The sequence below is a fragment of the Protomyctophum parallelum genome (assembly GCF_964188405.1).
Source record: "Protomyctophum parallelum genome assembly, chromosome: 14".
Lineage (NCBI taxonomy): Eukaryota > Metazoa > Chordata > Actinopteri > Myctophiformes > Myctophidae > Protomyctophum > Protomyctophum parallelum.
The window spans coordinates 49,318,772-49,330,348 of record NC_139709.1 but is presented as its reverse complement, the minus strand read 5'-3'; the positions used below and the strand labels follow the sequence as shown (position 1 = coordinate 49,330,348).

Here is an 11,577-nt window from a genome sequence, read left to right as displayed (position 1 = left end):
CACGTCACATGCTACTTAAAGCATGATGTAAGGGCCAAATGAGTACCAAGGTCAAGCACATTCATGTAACCTTGGCGTGGCGCTGTTGTTTACTTAAAGGACCACTTCACCACTTTCCAACCTATCTTCATATAATAGGTCCTCTCTAATAATCATGATAAAATGGCACGATTTTTTTCTACTCAGTCTGTGACTCATATAGGAGGGCTGTGTGGGCAGTTTAGAAACCGTCTTCCAGTGACATCATCATTAGGCAGATTTTTTTTAAACAAGATTTTTTTACAAAAATGTTTAGATTTTCATTATCGTGAAAACGATGGCTTCCATTTTCGCATTGCAACTTTTCAGGACTAGAAACCCTGCAGTTTCTATTGTATTCCCCATCGATGATGTCACTGGAAGACGGTTTATGAACTGCCCACAGCCCTCCTATGAAACACAGACCGAGTAGAAAAAAATTGCGCCATTTTTTCATGATTATTAGTGAGGACCTATTATATGAAGATAGGTTGAAAAGTGGTGAAGTGGTCCTTTAAGTATCAAGTTCACGGGTATGGTGAGAGGGAGGATTGACCCGGAAAGGGCAAATGGTTTCGACCACAGGTATGCTACCACTGTCAAATGCTGTGTGGAGAAATGCCTGTCAGAGAATATTCCTTGTTTGTGATCTATACTGATAATTGTTTCATTTTGAAATCGCAGATACTGATGCCGTACTACTACTCACTGCTTGGAAATAAACGTGTCAAAGGCAAGAAGAGCTGCCTGTGTGTTTATTATCGCATTGTGGGGCTGACACACAGAACAAACAGTACGGCATTTAAACAGCGCGTCGACCAGTTCAACTACGGGGTCAACTCCTCGAGCTCCTCAGAACAAGAAATGTAAACTTTGTCTCTGCTAATGAACAAAAAAGAGCTACTACAAATAAACTAAAGTTATTTTCAACCCTGTCTCCTCGCACATTATGTTATATCCCTTCACCCTAGACGAAGGTGCATAACAGGGCACTTGGAGAACTGGTCACCTAGGGGGAGAGATAACTGGGCAACTGGACAACTATGGTGCCCAGATGTCCGTAGTGCCCAGTGCCCACCTATCTTGCCTTCTGTGGAATGCATGGGACTGGCCCCGCCCACTGAGTCTATTTGAATAGGTTGCAGTCAAAAGCAGAGCATTTCCTGATTCCAGTTCCCTCACCAAGCAGCAGCAAGACCTTATCATCACAGTCTCTTCTGAAAACCAACTAAAGGTAATTAGTGTACACGTCTGCTTTGCGTTTCGTGAGTGTGCTTATTTGGGCTTGCTTCCAAATGTTGTTAAACCAGCGGTTCTCAAACATTTTCATGTCGAGGAACATCTCCCATGACACAGGTGATTCGAACCATAGGCCGCACAAAAATAATGGGATGGCGTATGTCCACGCCTCAATTTCAAATCCTTCATGTTTCTATATCCAGTCTGAAATGCAAACTAATGCAGTGAAATTAATGCAGTTGGGGTGGCCAGGTCTTCACTTGGTAGAACCAGTAGAAACACAAACATACCCTATTTCAAATTAATTAAAAAATTAATGAGACCATAATTTACTAAATGCATTATAGTAATATTGATTTTTTCCCCCCCATTTTCTTTCAAGAATGTGACTACGTGAAAGTAGTGCCAGGTCTTAGACATTATGGACACGGCTAGATGACTTAGACTCTAAGTCATCTAGCTGTGTCCATAATGTCAGATTCCATTATTTCTTTATTTTGTTCTGTCTGGGACAACCCTTTTCTGACCCTGGTCTGGTTTTCAAATTGGTTTGTTAGTTGTCCATCGTGTATCGATCTACAGGCCATTCCAGAATAGCTGTTGACGTTCACTAGCTTAGTGGGCACTCTATCAACTTTACAACTACAAGAAGGCATTTGACAGAGTGGGGAGTTTAATGCCTGCTCTATGATTAATATGCAAAGAGTGGCAATCTGGTCGACACATGAGACATTTATTCCTTGCTGCATGGTCCCTTAGGTGGTGGTCAACTGTGTCCTTCATTCTTACCAGGAGAGCTCCATTTAGCACGTACTTCCCCTGCCACAGAGTAGGTCCGGTTGATCCCTCTATAGTTGTTGCAGTTGCACAGGTCTCCTTTCTTTGGGAGCTTAATGTTAATAACTTAAGGCCCTCTTTCCAGATCATTTTTAAGAGTTCAAGCTCACAGTGCTCTCTCTGCCTTCATGCCTTCTGCTGGGATGTTATCTGGTCCTGCTGCTTTCCCACTCTTCAGCTGTTATACAGCTGTTCTGATCTCCTCTCTGCTGATTGTAGGGTAAGTAGGCAGACTATTTTGTCCCTTTCTGATTTCTGTCAGGTTGTGTTCCCACATCAGGATTATAACAGAGCTTTATCTGCTTATTTAGAGCACATTTCACACAATGGAAAGGGTTGAGTCAGAAATGTGACCGTTTTTTTTTGTTCTCTTTAGACAAACTGAGTCAGAGGATTGTAATGTGCTGTTCATTCATGCAGGGCTGAGCAACGTCACCACAGAAGAATCGTTGAAGAATCGTTTCTCCACATACGGAAACCTTGTCGATGGTAAACGGTCGACTTGCGATCCATATGGGCAACCACAAATCCATTCACATTCATGCTTTTATTCATCTTGTATATATTTTTTCAATTCTCTTCAATGTTCTTTTTACACTTTGTGTCTACAGTTAAACTACGCACTGGATTCGGCAGAGCATGCAATGGAAGCAATTAATAACATGGATGGAATGGTGAGTTGATGATATATCACAGATGGTTTGATGGAAGCCATTTTGTAAGGCACTTGGTGGCCTGGTGACACAACGCGGTACTGCACCGAATACTACACAACTGACAATGGTTAGCTGTAATAATGTACATACTATTGACACAATGGCAGGAGTTTGAAGGCAGTGAGATCCATGTTGTTTGTGCTGGGCAACGTTCCAGAGGTGGTTCCGGAGGTGGTGGCAGAGGTCGTGGCCATGGCTCAAGGAAAAGAGGTAGTGATGGGCTTTTTACCCCCAAATCATTGAATTTGGATTTCCCATCTCTGGCACATTTATTCTTAATCAATGTCATGTTGACTTTATTTTCTCCCCCACTCATATTTGTGCAGGTCGTGGACGCCAGTGACAAGAATGGTGGAGATTGAGGTTGGTGGAGGAGATGGAAGCTACGGTGGAGGTGGCGGCGGCTACTCCTAAACTTACTTTTGAATTGTTTTGGCTAATGCTAAGGGTCTACTGTTGGTCTATCTATTTCTACATGGCTGCCTCGTAAAATATAGATTAAATGTACCATTCTGCTAGCCTGGTAAACTATCCCGGTGCCACCATTTTTGACATCCTGGTTACAACATGATTCAGCAATATGATGTATTTTGGTTTTCTGATTAAAGTAAAGGTGAAATGACACCTGGTGTGTCCCCAAGCTTGTCTCAAAGTCACCTCACCTAAATATGCACTGCCATTACTACTATAATGTACTTCTCACTGTTGAGAAAGGGTTACTTATAAGTAGTATTTTTTCGTGTGTGTATGTGTGTGCAAACCGGCTGCTAAGAAAGTAGTAGCTAGAAGGCCACCAAGAGCCCCAAGAAAGTGGCTAAGAAGCCCACTCCAGCCAAGAAGGTTGCCAAACCCAAGGCAGCACCCAAAAATAAGTAAACTGCTACATCTGTATACCCACCAAAGGCTCTTTTAACCCATTCTGAACGGGAACCCATTTTGGTGTTCATCATGTTATGCATCATGTTATGCTTTAGCTATTGAAAAATAGCAGATCTACAAGCTCATAGCGCGCCACCGAGTGGCGCGCTACGAGCTTGTAGGTCTGCTATTTTTGAAAAATCGAAGAACGACTGACATTTTTATAATCTGATCTCAGGTCAGAATGGGTTCATCAGACCAGTGTGTGTCCAGTGGAAACCTCGTATGAATCCGATCTCAGGTCAGAATGGTTGTTCTATAAGAGTATCCTCACTTTATACAGCATTGCACTGGAATAATAACCAGTTTGTTTACTAATAGTCAAATATCACAAATGGTTCATAAAGAGATGAGACAAACTGAATATGTATTAGTTAAACATTTCTGCAGGACAGGAAGGCAGCTGACCTGTATTATAATCTGGCCATTTCTCTCACAAAACAAATTGTGCTACATTTACCATAAATCACTGTTTGGTTCAAAATTACCATTGAATAGTGGGCATATAGCTCCACATCACACACATTATTGTAAATAGTAACCACCTCTACATCATCTCAAATAAGCAAGTCATGGAGTTATTAATGCTGTACAAATGGTAACAGCAAATGCACATATAGGCCTACAATATTGTATCAGTCTCTTGGGATTGACAAAACATTGAATATGCTTTAAATTAACAGCATTTACTGTATATGATATAGAGGAGTTCAAGGGATATTTCACTTTCAGAATAACTTTTGGTCATTTCATCATCTACTCAGTTTTATGTAAAGGGAAGTTCCTAAGTTGCTTGATTCAGAATTTAGATATTTGATATTAATTTTATCTGCCCCGCCCTCTTCCTATACAAACCCATTATAATAATAATAATAATGCCAAGGAATAAAACTAATAAAAACAGGGAAAGCAATATTGGAGTGGCAAAGATATTGACCAAAAATAACAGCAATTATATGATTATAGAGTTGAATAGCAATATTACTGTAAAAACAAATGGGTGATGTGACCAAGGGGGAGGAGTATGTGTGTGTGTGTGTGTGTGTGTGTGGGGGGGGGGGGGGGGCGGTGCACATTGGCAACGCCCACGTAGCTCTCTCTTTGCCAGTCCTCCCTTACGTCCTCAGAACACACATAAAAAGGCAAGGCTCTGAGCTCTCAAAGTCATTCAATTTTCTATCTTCAACTACGTTACTGCTCAAAATGTCAGGTCGAGGCAAGGGAGGAAAAGGTCTTGGAAAAGGTGGCGCCAAGCGCCATCGCAAGGTTCTTCGTGATAACATCCAGGGAATCACCAAGCCCGCCATCCGCCGTCTGGCTCGCCGTGGCGGAGTGAAGCGTATCTCCGGTCTGATCTACGAGGAGACCCGCGGTGTCCTCAAGGTGTTCCTGGAGAACGTGATCCGCGACGCCGTCACCTACACCGAGCACGCCAAGAGAAAGACCGTGACCGCCATGGATGTTGTCTATGCTCTGAAGAGACAGGGACGCACTCTGTACGGCTTCGGAGGTTAATGATGCTGACTTGATCTACCAACAACCCAAAGGCTCTTTTAAGAGCCACCCATATTTTCTCTACAGAGTTCTTTGCCTTGGATTTATATAGTAATGGATAATATATCTTTAATTGTAGTTTTGATAACTTTCATGTACCGGGGCCGGGTTGATTTGATATTTAATCTTGATCTTTAAAGAGTATTACCAAATATTATAGTCTATTGAGCTAACTTGTTGGTCTATTTCATGTGGTGTTTTACAATAAGACTTGTTGAACACAGGTAACGAATACAATAGTTTAGATGGAGAATATATAATGGCAGATCTACAAGCTGACAGTGCAACACATTAAAGCAGATGTAGACCTACAGGGAATTAAGAGCAGACAGGGTGGAGGAGAACAAGTACAAAGCCAAGTAGCCAACTCAGTTCAACCTTCCAAATATAGAGGTTAAAGGTATATTCAGTGATTTCACTCAAAAAACCTTAGGTTTCGTTTTTGGCTGTGGGACCCAGCCTTTCGTCTAATCAGGATAGAGAGTCAAAAACGAAACCTAAGGTTTTTTGACCCCCAGGGGTTAACTGGGGACAGGGAGGAACTCCTTATATGGCCAGCACACTCTATAGTAGGGAGGATTATCACAACAAAACAAAAAGATAAGTGATATTTGAATTAAGTGAAATCACTGAATATACCTTTAAGAAGTGTATTGGGAAACATCATTGCATAACTATGCATTTAGATGTTTCTTATAATTCCAGACAAGAGGACCGCTCTGTATGTTAAAAATCACACCCGTGTGAAGTCAGGGGCGCTCTTATCATCTAACTCATGTTGCTATGATTAGGTGATGTAATGATGTGAAACAAACGTTGACAAAACAAACATTAAATTATCTTTATTGTCAATGGCGTTTTTAAAACAAACATTATAGGAGTGGCTAAAAACAACTATCAAAACAACAGTTTCTATTACTTCTAACTCTCGGGATGAATGAAATTTGGTGCCAATAAAGAACATGTAGTAGTTCATCCGGTTCCTGGTTTCAGCAGGCCGGTTTCTGTCAGGTAGGACCTGAGGCCTGGACATGTACAATATTCAGAATACATGTGTTTCCCTGGAGTGATGAGAACCATCATCTTTCATTGTTTTATAAACAGGCTAGGAATTACATAAGAACACACCTGCCAGCTCTGAGCTCTCTATTCTGGCTTTAGAAGCACAGAGGAGCAGAATTATTATCATAATAGTAACAATTCATTAACTTATTATTATATTATACTAACGCTGCAGGGAATATGGTGTCTCAATGAATATGCAGATATAGATATACCTTTATCATGGGGAAATGTGCGTGTCATAAAGGAGGATCAATGCAAAAACAAAACAAAACACATTATGATAAAAAGGGGCTTTAAATTATACATTTACCATGAAATGAATGTATATTTAGCCCCTCACAATGAGGACAATAGAGCACCCGACAGAAAACAAAGGGCGCGTTCGGAAATAGCGCACTGAGCGCACTGTGCAATGCAAACTAATAGGCGAGTGCGCTCCCGGTGCGCATTTCCGAACGCACCCAAAGACTCACTCTTTGTGGCAGGATAAGCCAATCATATGCTGGGAGCCACACACTTCATTTGCATTGGCTCTGTATAAATAGTGGTACGAGAGAGAGAGAGCACCCTCAGACCTCTTCACTGCATCTGAACTGTTCTATTGAAAACAACCACGATGCCTGAAGTAGCGAAACCAGCGCCCAAGAAAGGCTCCAAGAAAGCCGTCACCAAGACCGCCGCGAAGGGCGGCAAGAAGCGCAGAAAGTCCAGGAAGCAGAGCTACGCCATCTACGTGTACAAGGTCCTGAAGCAGGTCCACCCTGACACCGGTATCTCTTCCAAGGCCATGGGCATCATGAACTCCTTCGTCAACGACATCTTCGAGCGCATCGCCGGTGAAGCCTCCAAACTGGCTAACTACAACAAGCGCCGCACCATCTCATCCAGGGAGATTCAGACCGCCGTCCGCCTGCTGCTCCCCGGTGAGCTGGCCAAGCACGCCGTGTCTGAAGGCACCAAGGCTGTGACCAAGTACACCAGCTCCAAGTAAACTGTTCTGTCTGCTCTAAACACAACGGTCCTTTTAAGGACCACCCATCTTTTCCAAGAAAGCGTTTATCCTGATACTAGAAGGATATCACAGTCTCGCAGATAAACCAGTCATATATTGGGTAGTAAGTAATGGGCATTGTTTAATTAATAAGCAACAGAATGGATGTCTTATGTTTATGAAGGGGCTTGTGGACATGTATAGATTAATATTTCAATTGCATATAGCTTCAATCATGTGTAGATTAAAGTAGAATGTTATCCACCCAAGTTAAGGTGCAGTATGTTTATACATCTATCATTGTGATTTAAATGCTCATGCTTATAGAAGACGAGCTGCATTTTTTTTGGCACACTGACAGGATCAATGAAAAATAAAACATTGTGTACATATAGCATACATGTATTTAGCCCCCACATGTTTACAGGATCAATTGAGCACACGGATGATAATCAATTAACGAATTAAATTAGGCCAACTTTTAATTACATCAGAACAAAGACATTAATAAAACACTGCTGGTAATGCAGACAGTCAGACTGTGACAAGATACATTTAAAGTATGGTATGTTTTATGAACTAGGAAGGGTAATGGAGACATGGTCAGACTGTGACAAGATACATTTAAAGTATGTATTATGAACTAGGAAGCGTAATAGCGATGCCCTTATAAAGTGAGCTTACTTTGACGGGGATATTGGAAATGACTAATATAGAAACAGTTGGGTGGCTCTTAAAAGAGCCTTTGGAGTTTGTTCAGTCGAAATGAAGCAGGATTATTTATGAGTAATATAATTTTCTTTATTTCTCTATGACCAAGTTCATAATAAGGCTAAAATAAATTCATAATTGTTTTTTATATTTCTAAAGGGTCTAAGTTCATAATTAAGAAGTTCATAGTTTAAGTCACATTTATGTTTAAAACATTATTATTTTTGTGTCAAGTTGTTGTAATGCTTTTATTTTGAAGAGTCAAAGTCATGTTCTGTATCTCGTTTGGTTTGCTCTCATGTTAATGGGGTACACAGGACTTTTGTATAAGCAATCAAGCAACAAGCATCTAGAAGCAGCAAGGTGCAGAAGCTCCGTTTCACACTGCGCACACAAAGACTTTTAAAGTTAAAAGGTCACAAGAGACTGCATGTCTAACTAAAGTCATAAGAAGGGTTATAAGGTCCTGAAGACTGAAGAGATACCCCTTTTGTTTTGCGCGCAGCCAACCGGGTATGTTGTTCGTTTCTGTCTGTATTTTACTTTGGTAAAATGTTTGCTTTTTTTTTTTTTCTAAGTATTTTATTAAATTTCCACAAAGTTACAAGTCATCACATTTCATATATCAACGTTTAGAGATCCATACAGATAATATGCTGCTTGTCATCATATAAATACATCACATCAAATACATACATCATAATACATAATACATACATCAAAAAGCACAGACACCTAGGCGCCAGAGAGCGCGAGCGAACAGCACCATGCTTTGGTGCCATGTGTACTATCCGCAGCACCCCCTAACGCCCAAATGCCTGCACCTGCATGTGCTGTTCTGAAGGTCTCGCCACCCGCCAACAAATAGCACCATGCTTTGGTGCCATGTGTGTCTATCCGCTGGCATGCAGCAAGACCCCCAGAGCCACACACTCAGCATGAACATTTAAAAGTATAAAACATGTAGACGCAACCGGGGGTCACATCAGGATATTACTATTTGTCTGGGCTGTTCTAGAATTACTACAGTGCCAAGGTGGGCCAGTTTAGGTGCGTGTGCAGTCTCTTCAGGTCCATTGTTTTTTTCCTTTTAAGTTCGGTTTTAATATGTTTAAAAACAGTGTTTGCGTCAATTACCACGTTGTCCATTGACATTTTGCACCGAGTCTTCCAAATCTTAAAAATTGTCACGCTAATACAAACCCAAAATATATCATAATTTTCTTTTCCGCAGTTAAAAATACCGTACAAAATGTCTCTGTGGCATGGCACCCTCAGGCCTATATCGTGCATCTTGCTCCAGATTGCTTTTGACCTATTGCAGTCGATGAGCAAGTGCCATATGGTCTCTAGCTCTTCACAGTCTGGCATGGGGCATTCCGTTGTGGTCACAAAGCAACTCCATTTAACCACTGCTCTAGTTGGAAGTCTACCGTGGGCAGTTAGCCACATAACGTCCTGCATGTTTCCAGTGACGAGGCCGCTGTTAAAATTATTTACTAGGTTTTTACTTTCTTCAAAGGAGCAGTGTTTAAAACGTACCATACCTCCATATATCTTATTACTTATTAAATTATATATTATTTTATTTGATTGGGTTCCCCAGTTAATATTTAAATTGCTATGTTTTGTGGTGAAATCCCCATATGCCAATTTATAGTATGGCAGTGACAGTCTGCCCCTGCCCCTCTGTTTTCTCCATGTTTTGAGGTCTCCTACCCAAGCTGCTCCACACAGAATGCCCCTAGCCACATTTTTACAGAATGCAATCATTATTTTGCTGCCGACGTCCATTGCGCCAAGGCCTCCCTCTTTGACACTTTTAAACATAAAAATCCTTTTGGTAACCTCCCGGTTGTTTCCCCAAATCAAACGTACACACATCCTATTAATTCTTGTTATGCACTTCTCAGGTGGCGGAAAAATGGTGGCCAGGAACAATAACTTTGATAAAATAAATGATTTTACAATCCCTATTCTCGATTTATAAGTTGTGTCCCTAACTTTCCATTTTTCAACTTCGGCATGTATTTCAGTTTCTTTTCTGTCCCAATTATTTTTAGCACAGTCCCTATTAGCAAAGAAAATGCCAAGTATTTTAATTTCCTCTTTCACCTCCATGAGCAGGGCCGGCCTCCGATCCTCCTCTCCTATCCAAATACATTCCGTTTTGGTCTCGTTTAGCTTGGCCCCCGCGACCTGCTCATAGAGGTGAAAGTGTTCTCTAACAAAATCAAGTTCTCTCTGCGATTTTATAAAGGCAGTTATATAAAGTTATGTAAAATGTTTGCCTCTACCGTACATGCTGTCGTTTTATGTTAATTGTAACATGGGTGTATTTTGTCATAGTTTAGTTTTCACGGTGGATTAGGAGGATTGATTAGAAGCTTTCAAATAAATCAGTATGAGGAAACCACTTGAGGGAGTTACATCAGCTAAGTCATGTTAGTTTAAAGTGCATGGCTAGTCTATATCAAATGAATAATTTCTGTTCAAATAACACATTTGGTGGCTCTTAAAAGAGCCGGTGGATTGGAGCTATGGCTGAGTCTCTGAGAAATGTAGAGGGAATATTGTCATGGCCAGTGGCCTTGTGGGGTTGAAGGGCACTCCGTTTTTTAAGTACCTCCTCAGTTGTTACCATTGTCAGCTTAAAATCATCTTTACAAACACCTAGGAGGCTTTGATGTGCTCTACACCAAAACGCCCAGAGTGGGAGGGCAGTTTGTTAACCAGGTTGTGGCAATGTTTGTGAAGAAGATGTTTAAGTAGTTGGCTACGTCAAGCTTGCCAGTGATGAGGGTGTCGTTCGATTTGATTATGTTTGCAAACCTGGTTTTAGTTTCTGACCGCAGCCGTGGTTGTTTAGCAGCTTCCAGAGCTCCTGAGGATTGTTTTTGTTTTCCTCTGCTTTATCTTTAATTTGAGTCTCTTTTTATGTTGTATATCTAGAGGAAAGATATGCTGCTATTTGTTAAAAATACTTTATTCCCAACATGTATCAAACAATGCAATGCTCCAACTGTATATACTTTATGTTTACACAATGCTGTACCTCCTCCAACTGTATACTTTATGTTTACACAATGCTGTACCTCCCACTGTATAGACTTTGTTTACACAATGCTGTACCTCCAAGTGTATATACTTTATGTAAATAAGCTGTATGAATTTGTGAGTTTAATAGGCTTAATAATAATTTATGTCGTTATCTCCATGATAAATCAATCAATAATGCTAAACCTTAAATAAAATATTAATTTTTTCAACATTTAAACACAGAAACGAGGCTGATCTGATATTTTATTGTATTTTATTTATTTTGCTTTTTTGAATGCCCCTGATCGTGGCACCAATACATTACATAAAAACTTAAACTAGTTAAAAAAAAAAAATCTGAATTTAGCATTTTCACCAAATCTAAACTAAACCTGCCAAAACCCGCTTTAAAAACGAAGGAAATTACACATTTTCCTAGACAGTTCCAAGTACAGAGTAGACTTAGATAGCATTTGATACAGACTTATA

General features: G+C 40.5%; 2 protein-coding genes across 2 annotated transcripts; both read left to right on the top strand.

The window, feature by feature from the left end:
- Positions 1 to 4,931: 4,931 nt before the first annotated feature.
- On the top strand, positions 4,932 to 5,243 carry LOC310870826 (histone H4; the record flags this gene model as incomplete). The annotated part of the gene is made up of 1 exon (XM_083782147.1): positions 4,932 to 5,243. One exon carries the CDS (start codon positions 4,932 to 4,934, stop codon positions 5,241 to 5,243), a length of 312 nt encoding a protein of 103 aa, XP_083638273.1.
- A 1,720-nt stretch (positions 5,244 to 6,963) lies between these two features.
- LOC310871067 (histone H2B-like) lies at positions 6,964 to 7,354 on the top strand (the record flags this gene model as incomplete). The annotated part of the gene is made up of 1 exon (XM_083782525.1): positions 6,964 to 7,354. One exon carries the CDS (start codon positions 6,964 to 6,966, stop codon positions 7,336 to 7,338), a length of 375 nt encoding a protein of 124 aa, XP_083638651.1. The 3' UTR covers positions 7,339 to 7,354.
- Between the last annotated feature and the right edge of the window lie 4,223 nt (positions 7,355 to 11,577).